The sequence below is a fragment of the Telmatherina bonti genome (genome assembly GCF_933228915.1).
Source record: "Telmatherina bonti genome assembly, chromosome: 18".
Lineage (NCBI taxonomy): Eukaryota > Metazoa > Chordata > Actinopteri > Atheriniformes > Telmatherinidae > Telmatherina > Telmatherina bonti.
In genome coordinates, this window is record NC_136616.1 from 39,865,608 (window position 1) to 39,885,633 (window position 20,026).

At 47.8% G+C, this 20,026-nt stretch overlaps 2 protein-coding genes across 3 annotated transcripts; one reads left to right on the plus strand and one right to left on the minus strand.

Annotated features, from left to right (window-relative positions):
* Positions 1-1,502: 1,502 nt before the first annotated feature.
* Positions 1,503-5,849, minus strand: LOC306769119 (H-2 class II histocompatibility antigen, A-U alpha chain-like). Its single transcript, XM_079257668.1, has 4 exons — positions 5,791-5,849; positions 5,255-5,503; positions 3,883-4,167; positions 1,503-1,893 (listed from the first exon to the last, which is right to left on the minus strand). Exons 1-4 carry the CDS (start codon positions 5,846-5,848, stop codon positions 1,772-1,774), a joined length of 714 nt encoding a protein of 237 aa, XP_079113794.1. The 5' UTR covers position 5,849; the 3' UTR covers positions 1,503-1,771.
* Positions 5,850-6,507: 658 nt separating this feature from the next.
* Positions 6,508-19,813, plus strand: LOC306768892 (H-2 class II histocompatibility antigen, E-S beta chain; the record flags this gene model as incomplete). 2 transcript variants are annotated; one of them, XM_079257360.1, is made up of 6 exons in its annotated part: positions 6,508-6,572; positions 6,918-7,190; positions 7,717-7,930; positions 12,146-12,213; positions 16,806-16,919; positions 19,340-19,813. In XM_079257360.1, exons 1-6 carry the CDS (start codon positions 6,518-6,520, stop codon positions 19,363-19,365), a joined length of 750 nt encoding a protein of 249 aa, XP_079113486.1. In that variant the 5' UTR covers positions 6,508-6,517. The 2 variants fall into 2 exon arrangements, with proteins under 2 accessions (XP_079113486.1, XP_079113487.1); XM_079257361.1 differs by lacking the exon at positions 19,340-19,813 and having other exon boundaries at positions 16,806-16,924.
* Positions 19,814-20,026: the final 213 nt, after the last annotated feature.

Sequence of the window (20,026 nt, forward strand, 5' to 3'; positions counted from 1 at the left end):
AAACCGTTTTTATTCAGATTTAGTGTGGTTGAAGAACCAAGGTGGCCGGGAGGACCCTTCTTTTTTCCCTGTTATTTTATTTTAACACGACCCCCCCCCCCCTACATACAAGGCAAGGGTTCGATTCCCACATTAAACATTGTGCAGCATGATGGTATACCAGTTGTTCTACACAGAGGGCTGCGTACTGTTCCATCATAGTACTTAGCTTTAGCGTTAGCTTTAGCTTCTAACTGCGGTTAGCGTTGACTGTTAAATAAGATAATCTGATTCTAGAAAACTTTCCAGTTTATACAAAATGTTCATTTTGTAGTAAAAGATAAACGATGCAGAAATGTCATTTCTATCTTAAAATTTGGTTGTAAAATGCTTCAAAGGAAACGGTTTCTCATGTTGAACAATAAAGTCTTTATCTGATAAAACAGGTTGTTTTAAATGATTTCCTCCAATGATTAATACAGTTTAACAATTGTAGTTGTTTCTACAGTCCATGTAAAACTAGCTTTAATTTTCTGACAGCAGTTCAACCTTTCACATCTTTTTGCAGTCCTGCTGATAACACACAGGTGGTAAAGGCATTCCCGTCCCAGTGGCATGAAATATTAGCAGTTCTGCTCGGGGCAGGAGCTGTGGTGGTGTAGTGGAAAATGAATGACCCTTTATTCAGAAGGTCGTTGGTTTAAACACAGGTACTGCATCGTAACGTCTTATCAGATGGTTGTACTTCTCATGTTTATGCCGACAAACATGAACTCATTAATCTTGTGTTTTCCTTCACACATTTAAATCTGAGGCTCTTTTGCTGATTTCACTGCAGGATGGTAAAAGATTTTTAAGCTTCTGCAAGCAGCAGCTGAGAGCTGTGTTGGTGTAACGGATAAAGAAATGGGTTCTTGTTCGTCTGTCTGTGGGTTCTAATCCTGATGCGGTTCCATCATACATCAGGTTGTACAGTTGTTCTGCTTCTACTGGTTATGCTGTAACATATCAATCATTCAGCATAAGATGGTATTCTAGTTAGGTTTTATGTTGTTGGCTGCTCCTGGGTTATCCTGGAAGGGAGTCCTCAGTGGGAGTTTCTGACTTGTTGGAACACAGACTTCTTATCATTCAGGTCTGCTGCTCGGCCTCCTAGTTTTCCTCACAGTCACTGTTCAGCATTAACAATACGTTTGGCGACCAGATCATCAGTCTGTCCATGTCTTCATCAGCTATAGTTCAGCCTCTTAGTTATAATAATGTTGTTGAAAATAGATTCAGTCTTACTCTAACAGTGTTCCTCTTCCACTGAGCTGGTTTAGGTATTAAATATATCCATCTGACTCTCATAGAATTACACTGTAAAAGTTTTGGCTCCTGAGATGCATAGAGACCCCAGAAATCCTCCATCATTCCTCACACGCAAAGCTTCAGCCTGTCCCTTCAAGTCTGATTTACTTCCTGTTTTTCAAAATAAAACATCTAAGTTCCCACAATAAAAGCCATCAGGACGAACGTTTTGTTCCACATGATGAAGTTTAATAATGAAAGAAGAAATAAATCTACAGGATAAAACATGAATAACTTCCAGATGTTCCCACTGATCGTGTTACATGTGTGTAAATGTGTCGTTTTCTGTGTGTGTGTGTGTGTGTGTGTGTGTGTGTGTGTGTGTGTGAGAGGTGTATCAGGGTCAGGAGGATCTCCAGCAGACATGATGGAGGTTATAAATGAGACCATCAGCAGCTTCCTGAGCTAAACAAGGAGACATGACATCATCGCTGCCGGCCAATCAGCTGCACTCGTTCCCTTTGATGAGGAAGAAGGTTCCGGCCGCCACGCCCAGGAGTCCCACCGTCAGACCCAGTCCACAGAAAACCGCTGGTCCGATGCCGGGCTGGGTCTTCTCCACGTCTGCAGAGAGAACAGAGACATCAGAGTCCACATGGTCCTGGACCTGGACCTGGACCTGGACCTGGTCCTAGACCAGTTTAGTCTCTGATGATGTGGACTGTGTCTGTTCAGAGTGTAAATAAAGTTTATTTTATGACTGGTGGTCTCTGTGTGATCCTGTCCAGAGGACTGGTTGCTGTCTGGACCTCTGCTGCTGTCTGCTCTGTGATTGTCTGGCTGCTGCTGTCTGCTCTGTGATTGGCTGTCTGCTGCTGTCTGCTCTGTGATTGGCTGTCTGCTGCTGTCTGCTCTGTGATTGTCTGGCTGCTACTGTCTGCTCTGTGATTGGCTGTCTGCTGCTGTCTGCTCTGTGATTGGCTGTCTGCTGCTGTCTGCGCTGTGATTGGCTGTCTGCTACTGTCTGCTCTGTGATTGGCTGTCTGCTACTGTCTGCGCTGTGATTGGCTGGCTGCTACTGTCTGCGCTGTGATTGGCTGGCTGCTACTGTCTGCGCTGTGATTGGCTGGCTGCTACTGTCTGCGCTGTGATTGGCTGGCTGCTACTGTCTGCTCTGTGATTGGCTGGCTGCTGCTGTCTGCTCTGTGATTGGCTGGCTGCGATGTTCCTGGACCAGGATTGGCTGCTTCCTACCAGCTGGTCTCAGATCATCAGACCAGGACCAGGATGTCAGACCTGGTCCTGGTCTGGTCACCAGTCTGCAGGAGTCTCCCTCAGACTGGGATCAGGTCCTGGTTTGTAGTTTTATTCAGATCCAGTTCCCATTAAAACCAGTTTTACATCCTGAGATGTTTCCACTAAAACCTGGACAGAAATACTTTATATGTAAATATAAAAACTTTCTCAGAACTGTCTCTGGACCCGGTCCGGTTCCCCGTCTCTGGACCCGGTCCAGTTCCCCGTCTGTGGACCCAGTCTGGTTCCCTGTCTCTGGACCCGGTCCGGTTCCCTGTCTCTGGACCCGGTCCGGTTCGCTGTCTGTAAAGCCGGTCCGGTTCCCCGTCTCTGGACCCGGTCTGGCTCCCTGTCTGTGTGGACCCGGTCCGGTTCCCTGTCTCTGGACCAGGTCCGGTTCCCTGTCTGTAAAGCCGGTCCGGTTCCCTGTCTCTGGACCAGGTCCGGTTCCCCGTCTCTGGACCCGGTCCGGTTCGCTGTCTGTAAAGCCGGTCCGGTTCCCCGTCTCTGGACCCGGTCTGGCTCCCTGTCTGTGTGGACCCGGTCCGGTTCCCTGTCTCTGGACCAGGTCCGGTTCCCTGTCTGTAAAGCCGGTCCGGTTCCCTGTCTCTGGACCAGGTCCGGTTCCCCGTCTCTGGACCCGGTCCGGTTCCCTGTCTGTAAAGCCGGTCCGGTTCCCCGTCTCTGGACCCGGTCCGGCTCCCTGTCTGTGTGGACCCGGTCCAGTTTCCTGTCTCTGGACCCGGTCCGGTTCCCCGTCTGTGGACCCGGTCCGGCTCCCTGTCTGTAAAGCCGGTCCGGTTCCCTGTCTCTGGACCAGGTCCGGTTCCCCGTCTCTGGACCCGGTCCGGTTCCCTGTCTGTAAAGCCGGTCCGGTTCCCCGTCTCTGGACCCGGTCCGGCTCCCTGTCTGTGTGGACCCGGTCCAGTTTCCTGTCTCTGGACCCGGTCCGGTTCCCCGTCTGTGGACCCGGTCCGGCTCCCTGTCTGTGTGGACCCGGTCCAGTTCCCTGTCTGTGGACCCGGTCCGGCTCCCTGTCTGTGTGGACCCGGTCCAGTTCCCTGTCTGTGGACCCGGTCCAGTTCCCTGTCTGTGGACCCGGTCCGGCTCCCTGTCTCTGGACCCGGTCCAGTTCCCCGTCTGTAGACCTGGTCCGGTTCCCTGTCTGTAAAGCCGGTCCGGTTCCCTGTCTCTGGACCCGGTCCGGCTCCCTGTCTGTGTGGACCCGGTCCAGTTTCCTGTCTCTGGACCCGGTCCAGTTCCCTGTCTCTGGACCCGGTCCGGCTCCCTGTCTACCGGGTCTGCAGCAGTTCTTACCCCAGATCCGGGTCAGCGGTTCTGTCAGGGCCAGATGTTGGACTGAACAGCTGTAGATGTCTCCCTGCTGCGGGACGAAGTCCAGTCTGGAGATCTGGGTGAAGGTCCCGTCTCTGTTGGGGTAGGGGACGTTGATCCTGGTTCCGTCCGTCACCGGGTCTCCGTTCCTGGTCCAGGACACGTTGACGGGAGCCGGATAGAAACCAGAGACGTGGCAGATCAGAGAGTTCTTCTCCCCCAGAACCACATCGTCTCTGCTGTAGATGACCAGGCTGGATGGAGGATCTGAGGACACAGAAACCGGGTTGAGGGACCTTTCTGGGTTTTATGTTCAGAACCAATCATTTACTGGACCTGGTTTCCAGCCAAAGTGTTTCACTGACTATTTAACATTCATTTCATCTGATTCCAGACCAGCTGCTTCAGGACTCTGGTTCTGATCAGCTGGTTCTGGGTCAGTGATTCTGGAGGAGAGGGAAGTAATCAGACATCCAGGTGTTTAGACTGGACTCTTCCTGTCCTGCTGGACCAGGACTCAGACTGGACCAGGACTCAGTCTGGACCAGGTCTCAGACTGGACCAGGTCTCAGACTGGACCAGGACCCAGACTGGACCAGGTCTCAGACTGGACCAGGACTCAGACTGGAGCAGGTCTCAGACTGGAGCAGGACTCAGACTGGACCAGGACCCAGACTGGACCAGGACCCAGTCTGGACCAGGTCTCAGACTGGACCAGGACCCAGACTGGACCAGGACCCAGTCTGGACCAGGTCTCAGACTGGACCAGGTCTCAGTCTGGACCAGGTCTCAGACTGGACCAGGACTCAGACTGGAGCAGGTCTCAGACTGGAGCAGGACTCAGACTGGACCAGGACCCAGACTGGACCAGGACCCAGTCTGGACCAGGTCTCAGACTGGACCAGGACCCAGACTGGACCAGGACCCAGTCTGGACCAGGTCTCAGACTGGACCAGGACTCAGACTGGACCAGGTCTCAGTCTGGACCAGGTCTCAGACTGGACCAGGACTCAGACTGGACCAGGACCCAGACTGGACCAGGACCCAGACTGGACCAGGACTCAGACTGGACCAGGACTCAGACTGGACCAGGTCTCAGTCTGGACCAGGACTCAGACTGGACCAGGACTCAGACTGGACCAGGTCTCAGTCTGGACCAGGACTCAGACTGGACCAGGACTCAGACTGGACCAGGACCCAGACTGGACCAGGTCTCAGTCTGGACCAGGACTCAGACTGGACCAGGACTCAGTCTGGACCAGGACTCAGACTGGACCAGGACCCAGACTGGACCAGGACCCAGACTGTGTGATGGAGTGAGGGTGAGGAAGAGGAGGAGAGATGAAGAGTTTACCGTTTATCAGAGGAATATCCTTCAAGGCTTTCTGATCGATCCCCAGGTTGTATCTGCAGGTCTGTTGATCCGCCACAGCTGTTTCATAAGTTCCTTCTTGGTAGGTGAAATGATCTACAAAAGGAGGCAGAGGATCGATTCCCTTCTTCTGCTGGAAGTCAGCGTACCAAACCTCTTCTCCATCCAGACCGTACATGTCCTCTCCATCTGACTCTGAACATCCACCGATACCAATGTCCTCATGTAGAACTGCAACACATAGAATCATTATTACCTCATGTAGAACTGCAACACATAGAATCATTATTACCTCATGTAGAACTGCAACACATAGAATCATTATTACCTCATGTCTGCTGGTTGTTGTTTATCAACTTGTTTGTTTGTATCTGTGTGTGTGTGTGTATATATACATATATGTATATGTATATGTGTGTGTGTATATATATATGTATATATATATATATATATATATATATATATGTGTGTGTGTGTGTGTGTGTGTGTGTGTGTGTGTGTGTCCAGGTAGAACCCACCGTCAGCAGAGACGCAGACGACCCCGCAGAGGAAGAGGAGCAGCTTCATCTTCATCATCCTGCAGACTGACAGAAAGTCCTGCAGCAGCTCTACTTTACTGACTCAGCAGCCAATCAGAAAGCAGACACGCCGTGACGTCATCAGTGTCCAGGTAGAGCCAGCCAGCAGCGGAGACTCAGCTGCTGATCAATAATCTGATCATCTGTCACTCTGAGTTCACTGCAGGTACAGATTTACATGATGACGTCACAGGAAATAGAACTTATTGATCATATTGATTATAAGTCTGGAGAGAATGAAACTGATCACAGATGATCAGATTGATTCTGTGTTAACATCAGTTTATTGATTTACCTTCAGTCTCACACTCAGTGTGTGTATAATGTGTGTGTCGTCCATCGTCCTCCAGCAGCTGTGTGTGTGTATAGTGTGTGTATAGTGTGTGTGTGTGTGTATAGTGTGTGTGTGTGTGTCTCGTCCATCGTCCTCCAGCAGCTGTGTGTGTGTATAGTGTGTGTGTGTGTGTGTCTCGTCCACCGTCCTCCAGCAGCTGTGTGTGTGTATAGTGTGTGTGTGTGTGTGTGTGTGTGTGTGTGTGTCTCGTCTAGCAGCTCCTCCAGCAGCTTGGTCTACCCAGCAACAGGTGACTGCGGTCACGTGACTCCGCTCTGGTTTTTACAGAAAGTTTCCTCCAGACCGGATCAGTTTGAGTCTGAACTCAGAGACATGGCTTCATCCTTCCTCTGCCTCACCCTCCTCTTCATCACCTTCTGCCCAGCAGGTACGATCAATACTCTCATCAATACACACTTTTACTATTGATCACTTACTGATCACTGATCAATACATACATTACTGACTTATGTTTGGTTAAAACTCTGATCAATATGAGCTGCATTTTGTTTTTAATCTGTCATTTTCAATACAAGATTTAATCAATACCACTTTATCATTTACTAATTACTGATCAATACATTAAATGATAAACAAACCGATACACCAATCACTGATCAATATGCTGATGTAGAAAATGAATTCACTGATCAATATCCTGGTTTGTGGTAAATACACGCTGTTTGTGCAGAATCAATACTGTGATCAGTGATCAATAATAAATATGTTTCAGATGGATTTAGGGAATATGATGTGGATCGTTGTGTGTTTAACTCCACGGAGCTGAACGACATCGAGTTCATCAGGTCTAATTACTACAACAAGCTGGAACTCGTCCGCTTCACCAGCAGTTTGGGGAAGTTTGTCGGATACACGGAGTGGGGAGTGAAACAGGCTAATTACTGGAACAGCGATACTTCATACATCAGCGGTTTGAAAGCTCAGAAGGAGACGTACTGCCACAACAACATTGGTTTAGACTACCAGGTTGCTCTGACTAAATCAGGTGAGTGTCTCATCATCATCATCATCATCATCATCAGATCAGCTGCTGTTCTGATTTATTTTCTATCAGAAACGATCAGAATGATCGATAACATGATCAGAAGTGTAACCTGGTCTCTGTCTCCCCCTGCTGGTCACATGCAGGAACTGCAGGTCTTCAGTGATCAATAACAGCTGATACTGATGATTAATGATTAATATATTTCATGTTTACATTCTGACAGTGGATCATCAATATGATGCAAATCAGATGATAAATGAAGTTTTTCTTTAAGTTAATTTTTGTTTTTATTAAAGTTCATTAAGTTTATTAAAGCTGCCTTAATTTAAATGAATCATTTTAATAAATTCAGATTTATTTATTATCACTTGTCAGAATCAATATTTCAGAAACATTTATAAATGATTACTGAACAAGTTCTTCATGAATAAACATCAAACTAAACCATGAAATATTTATTCTCATTTGTGTTCATATTGATTCTATATCACTGATCATATATTATTAATCAATAACCTCCCTCTAGTTGAACCCTACGTCAGGCTGTACTCCACTACGCCCCCTGCTGGTCACCATCCCTCCATGCTGGTCTGCAGAGTCTACGACTTCTACCCCAAAAACATCAGAGTCAGCTGGATCAGAGACGGACAGGAAGTCACCCATGATGTCACTTCCACCGACGAGATGGCCGATGGTGATTGGTACTACCAGATCCAGTCCCACCTGGAGTACACGCCCAGGTGAGTCCAGATCCAGTCCCACCTGGAGTACACGCCCAGGTGAGTCCAGATCCAGTCCACCTGGAGTACACGCCCAGGTGAGTCCAGATCCACTCCCACCTGGAGTACACGCCCAGGTGAGTCCAGATCCAGTCCACCTGGAGTACACGCCCAGGTGAGTCCAGATCCACTCCCACCTGGAGTACACGCCCAGGTGAGTCCAGATCCACTCCCACCTGGAGTACACGCCCAGGTGAGTCCAGATCCAGTCCACCTGGAGTACACGCCCAGGTGAGTCCAGATCCACTCCCACCTGGAGTACACGCCCAGGTGAGTCCAGATCCACTCCCACCTGGAGTACACGCCCAGGTGAGTCCAGATCCAGTCCCACCTGGAGTACACGCCCAGGTGAGTCCAGATCCAGTCCCACCTGGAGTACACGCCCAGGTGAGTCCAGATCCAGTCCCACCTGGAGTACACGCCCAGGTGAGTCCAGATCCAGTCCCACCTGGAGTACACGCCCAGGTGAGTCCAGATCCAGTCCACCTGGAGTACACGCCCAGGTGAGTCCAGATCCAATCCCACCTGGAGTACACGCCCAGGTGAGTCCAGATCCAATCCCACCTGGAGTACACGCCCAGGTGAGTCCAGATCCAGTCCACCTGGAGTACACGCCCAGGTGAGTCCAGATCCAGTCCCACCTGGAGTACACGCCCAGGTGAGTCCAGATCCAGTCCCACCTGGACTACACGCCCAGGTGAGTCCAGATCCAGTCCACCTGGAGTACACGCCCAGGTGAGTCCAGATCCAATCCCACCTGGAGTACACGCCCAGGTGAGTCCAGATCCAGTCCCACCTGGACTACACGCCCAGGTGAGTCCAGATCCAGTCCACCTGGAGTACACGCCCAGGTGAGTCCAGATCCAGTCCCACCTGGAGTACACGCCCAGGTGAGTCCAGATCTGGAGAACCAGGAAACAGCGACACCAACGAAGAAGAATAAAACCAGAGAAACGGTGTGGAAATTGGACATTAAAATGTTTCACATAGAAAAGACTGAGAGAAAGGAGGAAATCAGAAGAGATATTGATCGTCTATCAGGAAATAATCAGGATTTCCATCAGAAATGAAGCTGATTGGTCTGAAAGCAGAAACACAGCATCCCGTTCAATAACTGCTGATCAGTAAAATCCTCTCAATAATAAAAACACTCCAGTCTGTATTTAACAGGTAACCATGGAAACGGTAGCTACACCGGTCCTGATTGGCCGATCCAGAACATCCCTGCAGCTTTGTTCTCTCCACAGAAACTTGGAGTTTATGTAAATTATATGAAGTAATACTGGAGCAGAGATTTATCTTCAGTTTTACATCGTCTACTTTTGTTCATACCAGGTCCAGACCGGCCCGGTTGGGCTGTTCGTACCAGGTCCAGACCGGCCCGGTTGGGCTGTTCGTACCAGGTCCAGACCGGTCCGGTTGGGCTGTTCGTACCAGGTCCAGACCGGCCCGGTTGGGCTGATCGTACCAGGTCCAGACCGGCCCGGTTGGGCTGTTCGTACCAGGTCCAGACCGGTCCGGTTGGGCTGATCGTACCAGGTCCAGACCGGCCCGGTTGGGCTGTTCGTACCAGGTCCAGACCGGCCCGGTTGGGCTGTTCGTACCAGGTCCAGACCGGCCCGGTTGGGCTGTTCATACCAGGTCCAGACCGGCCCGGTTGGGCTGTTCATACCAGGTCCAGACCGGCCCGGTTGGGCTGATCATACCAGGTCCAGACCGGCCCGGTTGGGCTGATCATACCAGGTCCAGACCGGTCCGGTTGGGCTGTTCATACCAGGTCCAGACCGGTCCGGTTGGGCTGATCATACCAGGTCCAGACCGGCCCGGTTGGGCTGTTCATACCAGGTCCAGACCGGCCCGGTTGGGCTGTTCATACCAGGTCCAGACCGGCCCGGTTGGGCTATCATACCAGGTCCAGACCGGCCCGGTTGGGCTGATCATACCAGGTCCAGACCGGCCCGGTTGGGCTGATCATACCAGGTCCAGACCGGTCCGGTTGGGCTGTTCATACCAGGTCCAGACCGGTCCGGTTGGGCTGATCATACCAGGTCCAGACCGGTCCGGTTGGGCTGTTCATACCAGGTCCAGACCGGTCCGGTTGGGCTGATCATACCAGGTCCAGACCGGTCCGGTTGGGCTGATCATACCAGGTCCAGACCGGCCCGGTTGGGCTGTTCACACCAGGTCCAGACCGGTCCGGTTGGGCTGATCACACCAGGTCCAGACCGGCCCGGTTGGGCTGATCATACCAGGTCCAGACCGGCCCGGTTGGGCTGTTCATACCAGGTCCAGACCGGTCCAGTTGGGCTGAAGAAACCAGACCGCCTGAAAAACAGCTGGACTGGAACCGGTTCTTATTGTCTAGTTTTATAAGTTCGGACTGAAAAGACGTGGAGCAGGGAGACAACTTATTTCTGGTAGACGTCATACATCACATGCTCCCTCTGTCCAATCAGAACGCTTCCTCTAAACAGGCTCCGCCCAGTCTGTCTCTGATCCAAGTCTGAACCTAAAACCCACTTTGTGTCGGATCCGATCTGAACTTTTCCTTTTTAACTTTATTCTAGTTTTATTTTAATTCCAGGTCTTATTTATGTTTACTGTTGTTGTTTGTTGTTTTATTGTCCAGTATTTTGGGCTCCTACTGTAGAAAACTTGCTCTATAAATAAACCTGGACATGAAATATGTAGAAACGTGTTTCATGTGGAATTATTTTCCAGGTAAACTCGGAGGAGAATATGTTAATAAGGAATTATCAGATCCTGAATCATAATTTCCAGATGAAACACATCATGTAACCGTATTGTGGTCGTCAGACGCCGCTTTCTGATTGGCTGCTGGATGGTCTGTCTGCAAGCCGACCCAGAACCTGTCAGGTGGACCGGAGTCTCAGAGTGGACCAGGTGTATCATAGGGTCCGCCGTCAGGACCGATCCGGTTCAGGGTCAGGACCGATCCGGTTCAGGGTCAGGACCGATCCGGGTCAGGGTCCGCTGTCAGGACCGATCCGGTTCAGGGTCCGCTGTCAGGACCGATCCGGTTCAGGGTCAGGACCGATCCGGTTCAGGGTCAGGACCGGTCAGGGTCAGGGTCAGGACCGATCCGGTTCATGGTCCGCTGTCAGGACCGATCCGGGTCAGGGTCAGGACCGATCCGGGTCAGGGTCAGGACCGATCCAGTTCAGGGTCAGGACCGATCCGGGTCAGGGTCAGGACCGATCCGGTTCAGGGTCAGGACCGATCCGGGTCAGGGTCAGGACCGATCCAGTTCAGGGTCAGGACCGGTCAGGGTCAGGGTCTGGACCGATCCGGTTCAGGGTCAGGACTGATCCGGGTCAGGGTCAGGACCGATCCGGGTCAGGGTCAGGACCGATCCGGGTCAGGGTCAGGACCGATCCGGGTCAGGGTCAGGACCGATCCAGTTCAGGGTCAGGACCGGTCAGGGTCAGGGTCTGGACCGATCCGGTTCAGGGTCAGGACTGATCCGGGTCAGGGTCAGGACCGATCCGGTTCAGGGTCAGGACCGATCCGGTTCAGGGTCTGCTGTCAGGACCGATCCGGTTCAGGGTCTGCTGTCAGGACCGATCCGGGTCAGGGTCAGGACCGGTCAGGGTCAGGACCGATCCGGTTCAGGGTCAGGACCGATCCGGGTCAGGGTCAGGACCGATCCGGGTCAGGGTCAGGACCGATCCGGGTCAGGGTCCAACCTCCTCACATGGATCCAACACCGTCTCCTCCACATTAAAGACTTTTTACTGAACGATGTGTTTCTACTGATGACAACATGACGGGAATCTGTTTTCTACGTTACCATGGTAACGTTCTGCAGTTTAGTTTTCATTCTATTCAGTAAAAACATTGAAATTAAAAAGAAACTTTTCACTTTATAACATGACATGTTTTTATTATATTAATAATCTTACAACAATATAACGTTACAAACCATTAAAACCATTAAAACCAGATAACATTCAGTTTTTACAGTCTGGGTGACACAACGACTTTTATCTTGATCTGTTTATTAAAATAGAAAAGAGGAAAATATTTCTTGTTTACATCACTTCCTGGAGAACATTGATGGTTTCTACCTGGTTTTTACTTTTTAAAACTTGATATCTGTCTGGTTTTTAACCTGGTTTCTACCTGATTTAATTTCAGTGATGTTTTTTTTTTCAGGTCAGGAGAGAAAATCTCCTGTAAGGTGGAACACGCCAGTCTGAAGAAACCTCTGATTACCGACTGGGGTAAGAACCTGATCTCCACCTGTGTGTTCTACACCTGTCTGTTCTACACCTGTCTGTTCTACACCTGTCTGGTTCCACACCTGTGTGTTCTACACCTGTCTGTTCTACACCTGTGTGTTCTACACCTGTGTGTTCTACACCTGTCTGGTTCCACACCTGTGTGTTCTACACCTGTCTGTTCTACACCTGTCTGTTCTACACCTGTCTGGTTCCACACCTGTGTGTTCTACACCTGTCTGTTCTACACCTGTCTGTTCTACACCTGTGTGTTCTACACCTGTGTGTTCTACACCTGTCTGGTTCCACACCTGTGTGTTCTACACCTGTCTGTTCTACACCTGTCTGTTCTACACCTGTCTGTTCTACACCTGTCTGGTTCCACACCTGTGTGTTCTACACCTGTCTGTTCTACACCTGTCTGTTCTACACCTGTGTGTTCTACACCTGTCTGTTCTACACCTGTCTGTTCTCCACCTGTCTGGTTCTACACCTGTCTGTTCTCCACCTGTCTGGTTCTACACCTGTCTGTTCTACACCTGTCTGTTCTACACCTGTCTGTTCTCCACCTGTCTGGTTCTACACCTGTCTGTTCTGCCCCAGTCTGGTTCTCCACCTGTCTGTTCCACACCTGTCTGTTCTACACCTGTCTGTTCTACACCTGTCTGATGTACACCTGTCTGGTTCTACACCTGTCTGTTCTACACCTGTCTGATGTACACCTGTCTGGTTCTACACCTGTCTGTTCTACACCTGTCTGTTCTCCACCTGTCTGGTTCTACACCTGTCTGTTCTCCACCTGTCTGTTCTACACCTGTGTGTTCTACACCTGTCTGTTCTCCACCTGTGTGTTCCACACCTGTCTGGTTCTACACCTGTCTGTTCCACACCTCTTTGTTCTCCACCTGTGTGTTCTCCACCTGTGTGTTCTACACCTGTGTGTTCTACACCTGTCTGTTCTACACCTGTCTGGTTCCACACCTGTCTGTTCTCCACCTGTCTGTTCCACACCTGTCTGTTCTACACCTGTCTGTTTCTACACCTGTCTGTTCTACACCTGTCTGTTTCTACACCTGTCTGTTCTACACCTGTCTGATGTACACCTGTCTGGTTCCACACCTGTCTGTTCTACACCTGTCTGTTCTCCACCTGTCTGGTTCTACACCTGTCTGATCTACACCTGTCTGGTTCTACACCTGTCTGTTCTACACCTGTGTGTTCTACACCTGTGTGTTCTACACCTGTGTGTTCCACACCTGTCTGGTTCTACACCTGTCTGTACCACACCTGTTTGTTCTCCACCTGTGTGTTCTCCACCTGTGTGTTCTACACCTGTCTGTTCTCCACCTGTCTGGTTCTACACCTGTCTGTTCTACACCTGTCTGGTTCCACACCTGTCTGTTCTCCACCTGTGTGTTCCACACCTGTCTGGTTCTACACCTGTCTGTTCCACACCTGTTTGTTCTCCAGCTGTGTGTTCTCCAGCTGTGTGTTCTACACCTGTGTGTTCTACACCTGTCTGTTCTACACCTGTCTGTTCTCCACCTGTCTGTTCTACACCTGTCTGGTTCTACACCTGTCTGGTTCTCCACCTGTCTGTTCTACACCTGTGTGTTCTACACCTGTCTGTTCCACACCTCTTTGTTCTCCACCTGTGTGTTCTCCACCTGTGTGTTCTACACCTGTCTGGTTCCACACCTGTGTGTTCTACACCTGTCTGTTCTACACCTGTCTGTTCTACACCTGTCTGTTCTACACCTGTCTGGTTCCACACCTGTGTGTTCTACACCTGTCTGTTCTACACCTGTCTGTTCTACACCTGTGTGTTCTACACCTGTCTGTTCTACACCTGTCTGTTCTCCACCTGTCTGGTTCTACACCTGTCTGTTCTCCACCTGTCTGGTTCTACACCTGTCTGTTCTACACCTGTCTGTTCTACACCTGTCTGTTCTCCACCTGTCTGGTTCTACACCTGTCTGTTCTGCCCCAGTCTGGTTCTCCACCTGTCTGTTCCACACCTGTCTGTTCTACACCTGTCTGTTCTACACCTGTCTGATGTACACCTGTCTGGTTCTACACCTGTCTGTTCTACACCTGTCTGATGTACACCTGTCTGGTTCTACACCTGTCTGTTCTACACCTGTCTGTTCTCCACCTGTCTGGTTCTACACCTGTCTGTTCTCCACCTGTCTGTTCTACACCTGTGTGTTCTACACCTGTCTGTTCTCCACCTGTGTGTTCCACACCTGTCTGGTTCTACACCTGTCTGTTCCACACCTCTTTGTTCTCCACCTGTGTGTTCTCCACCTGTGTGTTCTACACCTGTGTGTTCTACACCTGTCTGTTCTACACCTGTCTGGTTCCACACCTGTCTGTTCTCCACCTGTCTGTTCCACACCTGTCTGTTCTACACCTGTCTGTTTCTACACCTGTCTGTTCTACACCTGTCTGATGTACACCTGTCTGGTTCTACACCTGTCTGTTCTACACCTGTCTGTTTCTACACCTGTCTGTTCTACACCTGTCTGATGTACACCTGTCTGGTTCCACACCTGTCTGTTCTACACCTGTCTGTTCTCCACCTGTCTGGTTCTACACCTGTCTGATCTACACCTGTCTGGTTCTACACCTGTCTGTTCTACACCTGTGTGTTCTACACCTGTGTGTTCTACACCTGTGTGTTCCACACCTGTCTGGTTCTACACCTGTCTGTTCCACACCTGTTTGTTCTCCACCTGTGTGTTCTCCACCTGTGTGTTCTACACCTGTCTGTTCTCCACCTGTCTGGTTCTACACCTGTCTGTTCTACACCTGTCTGGTTCCACACCTGTCTGTTCTCCACCTGTGTGTTCCACACCTGTCTGGTTCTACACCTGTCTGTTCCACACCTGTTTGTTCTCCAGCTGTGTGTTCTCCAGCTGTGTGTTCTACACCTGTGTGTTCTACACCTGTCTGTTCTACACCTGTCTGTTCTCCACCTGTCTGTTCTACACCTGTCTGGTTCTACACCTGTCTGGTTCTCCACCTGTCTGTTCTACACCTGTGTGTTCTACACCTGTCTGTTCCACACCTCTTTGTTCTCCACCTGTGTGTTCTCCACCTGTGTGTTCTACACCTGTCTGTTCCACACCTGTCTGTTCTACACCTGTCTGTTTCTACACCTGTCTGGTTCTACACCTGTCTGTTCTACACCTGTCTGATCTACACCTGTCTGGTTCTACAACTGTCTGTTCTACACCTGTCTGGTTCTACACCTGTCTGGTTCTACACCTGTCTGTTCTACACCTGTCTGATCTACACCTGTCTGGTTCTACACCTGTCTGTTCTCCACCTGTCTGTTCTCCACCTGTGTGTTCTACACTTGTGTGTTCTACACCTGTCTGTTCTACACCTGTCTGTTCCACACCTGTCTGTTCTCCACCTGTATGTTCTCCACCTGTCTGTTCCACACCTGTCTGGTTCTACACCTGTCTGTTCTACACCTGTCTGTTCTACACCTGTCTGTTCTACACCTGTCTGGTTCTACACCTGTCTGATCTACACCTGTCTGGTTCTACACCTGTCTGTTCTACACCTGTCTGGTTCTACACCTGTCTGATCTACACCTGTCTGTTCTACACCTGTCTGGTTCTACACCTGTCTGTTCTACACCTGTCTGAGCTACACCTGTCTGGTTCTACACCTGTCTGTTCCACACCTGTCTGGTTCTACACCTGTCTGTTCTACACCTGTCTGTTCTACACCTGTCTGGTTCTACACCTGTCTGTTCTACTCCTGTCTGTTCTCCACCTGTCTGTTCTCCACCTGTCTTTTCTCCACCTGTCTGTTCTCCACCTGTCTGGTTCTACACCTGTCTGTTCTACACCTGTCTGGTTCCACACCTGTCTGTTCTCCACCTGTCTGTTCCACACCTGTCTGTTCTACACCTGTCTGTTTCTACACCTGTCTGGTTCTACACCTGTCTGTTCTACACCTGTCTGATCTACACCTGTCTGGTTCTACACCTGTCTGTTCTACACCTGTCTGGTTCTACACCTGTCTGGTTCTACACCTGTCTGTTCTACACCTGTCTGATCTACACCTGTCTGGTTCTACACCTGTCTGTTCTCCACCTGTCTGTTCTACACTTGTGTGTTCTACACCTGTCTGTTCTACACCTGTCTGTTCCACACCTGTCTGTTCTCCACCTGTATGTTCTCCACCTGTCTGTTCCACACCTGTCTGGTTCTACACCTGTCTGTTCTACACCTGTCTGTTCTACACCTGTCTGGTTCTACACCTGTCTGTTCTACACCTGTCTGATCTACACCTGTCTGGTTCTACACCTGTCTGTTCTACACCTATCTGATGTACACCTGTCTGTTCTACACCTGTCTGTTCCACACCTGTCTGTTCTCCACCTGTCTGGTTCTCCACCTGTCTGTTCCACACCTGTCTGGTTCTACACCTGTCTGTTCTACACCTGTCTGGTTCTACACCTGTCTGTTCTACACCTGTCTGTTCTCCACCTGTCTGTTCTCCACCTGTCTTTTCTCCACCTGTCTGGTTCTCCACCTGTCTGGTTCTACACCTGTCTGTTCTACACCTGTCCTCAGACCCGTCCATGCCTGAGTCGGAGAGAAACAAGATCGCCATCGGAGCTTCAGGACTGATCCTGGGTCTGGTTTTATCTCTGGCCGGATTCATCTACTACAGGAGGAAGGCCCGAGGTTAGTCCAGGTTAAAACCAGTACAGACCAGTTAAAACCAGTACAGACCAGTTTAAAACCAGTACAGACCAGGTAAAACCAGTACAGACCAGTTAAAACCAGTACGGACCAGTTTAAAACAAGTACAGACCAGGTAAAACCAGTACAGACCAGGTAAAACCAGTACAGACCAGTTTAAAACAGTCCAGTTTAAAACCAGTACAGACCAGTTTAAAACCAGTACAGACCAGTTAAAACCAGTACAGACCAGTTTAAAACCAGTACAGACCAGGTAAAACCAGTACAGACAAGTTTAAAACCAGTACAGACCAGTTTAAAACCAGTACAGACCAGGTAAAACCAGTACAGACCAGTTTAAAACCAGTACAGACCAGGTAAAACCAGTACAGACCAGGTAAAACCAGTACAGACCAGTTTAAAACCAGTACAGACCAGGTAAAACCAGTACAGACCAGTTTAAAACAAGCTTGTGTCAGTTTAAATCCGGTTCAGACTGGGTAAACTGTCAATAAAAATGTTTTCTGTTTCTGAAACTCTAAAAACATGAAATAAAAACATCAAGTCAAAATGTTCAGTTTTTCTTGTAAACAGTGTGACCGAGGAGCAGCTCTAGTCTTTATTTTATTATTAATAAATTTAATTATTAATATGAAACTTAAGTATCAATATAAGACATTAGCTACAGGAGAAACACTGCAGAGTTCCAGGATCAATAACAGATATCAGCTGGAGGGTCTGACTCTGTTTAATGTCCATGTTGGACAGATCAGATGATCAATCAGAGACCTGAACGTCCCAACCAGCAGTTATTACAATGATCACACAACTTCTCCTTTATAACACATTTATTAACGTAAAACACCACGTAGTTATACGTTAGTTAGTACTGTAGTTAATTACTACACTATGTCACCACGTTATTAATTAGTTATTAGTTAATTACTACACTATGTCACCACGTTATTAATTATTTATTAGTTACTAGTTAATTACGACACTATGTAACCACGTTATTAATTAGTTATTAGTTACTTGTTAATTACTACACTATGTAACCACGTTATTAATTAGTTATTATTACTTGTTAATTACTACACTATGTCACCACGTTATTAATTAGTTATTAGTTAATTACTACACTATTTCACCACGTTATTAATTAGTTATTAGTTACTAGTTAATTACTACACTATGTCACCACGTTATTAATTAGTTATTAGTTACTAGTTAATTACTACACTATGTCACCACGTTATTAATTAGTTATTAGTTAATTACTACACTATGTCACCACGTTATTAATTATTTATTAGTTACTAGTTAATTACGACACTATGTAACCACGTTATTAATTAGTTATTAGTTACTTGTTAATTACTACACTATGTAACCACGTTATTAATTAGTTATTAGTTACTTGTTAATTACTACACTATGTAACCACGTTATTAATTAGTTATTATTACTTGTTAATTACTACACTATGTCACCACGTTATTAATTAGTTATTAGTTAATTACTACACTATTTCACCACGTTATTAATTAGTTATTAGTTACTAGTTAATTACTACACTATGTCACCACGTTATTAATTAGTTATTAGTTACTAGTTAATTACTACACTATGTCACCACGTTATTAATTAGTTATTAGTTACTAGTTAATTACTACACTGTCACCACGTTATTAATTAGTTATTAGTTACTAGTTAATTACTACACTATGTCACCACGTTATTAATTAGTTATTAGTTACTAGTTAATTACTACACTATGTCACCACGTTATTAATTAGTTATTAATTACTACACTATTTCACCACGTTATTAATTAGTTATTAGTTACTAGTTAATTACTACACTATGTCACCACGTTATTAATTAGTTATTAGTTACTAGTTAATTACTACACTATGTCACCACGTTATTAATTAGTTATTAGTTACTAGTTAATTACTACACTATGTCACCACGTTATTAATTAGTTATTAGTTACTAGTTAATTACTACACTATGTTACCAAGTTATTAATTAGTTATTAGTTACTAGTTAATTACTACACTATGTCACCACGTTATTAATTAGTTATTAATTACTACACTATTTCACCACGTTATTAATTAGTTATTAGTTACTAGTTAATTACTACACTATGTCACCACGTTATTAATTAGTTATTAGTTACTAGTTAATTACTACACTATGTCACCACGTTATTAATTAGTTATTAGTTACTAGTTAATTACTACACTATGTCACCACGTTATTAATTAGTTATTAGTTAATTACTACACTATGTACACATGCTAGTAACTGTACTATAGAAACTGAGTGTGTAGGTGTGTGTGCTGCAGGATGAACTCATCAGACCAGTTTGAACCAGTTTACATCTGTTCATTCTGTCTTTTCTCTTTTTTCAGGTCGTATTCTGGTTCCGTCTAACTGAGCCTGGATCCTGGTTCTGGTTCTAGACCTGGCTCTGGTTCCAGTCCTGGTTCTGGTTCCAGTCCTGGTTCCAATCCTGGTCCTGATCCTGGTTCTGGTTCTGGTCCTGGTCCTGGTCCTGGTCCTGGCTCCAGTCTTGGCCCTGGTCCTGGTTCTGGTTCCATTCCTGGTCCTGGTTCTGGTCCTACAGATGTAGAAACAGCTGCTTAACCTGCCTCCTGCTCAGCAGACACATGATCCTGATTGGACCGAACCGCTGTAAACCTGATCCAGGACCCTCCACCAGGACTGTGTCCTGGACCAGGTCTGATGTGGACTCTGGTATCTGAGCTGCTTCTCTGTAACTCTGCTGTCTGATCACATGTAATCACATTTATTGATGATTTTCAGCTTCATTCCTTCATTTTTCTGGAACTTTTCAGTCTTTAATAAACAGAAAAGTGTTTGGGTCTCCTGGTTCCGATGACTCGGCGTCCGTATCTTATCAATGGGTTGAAGGGGATGTCATGGTGGATCTGGACCTTTAGGAGACTTTCTGCCTCAGCGCTGTGAAAGTTCATCGATGTTCTCCCTGTCATGTTTCTGTTAGAAGTAGAAGTGACGGTTTTCAGGTATTTCTACATAGAAAAGGCAAAAACTAGACAAACCATATTTATTTATAA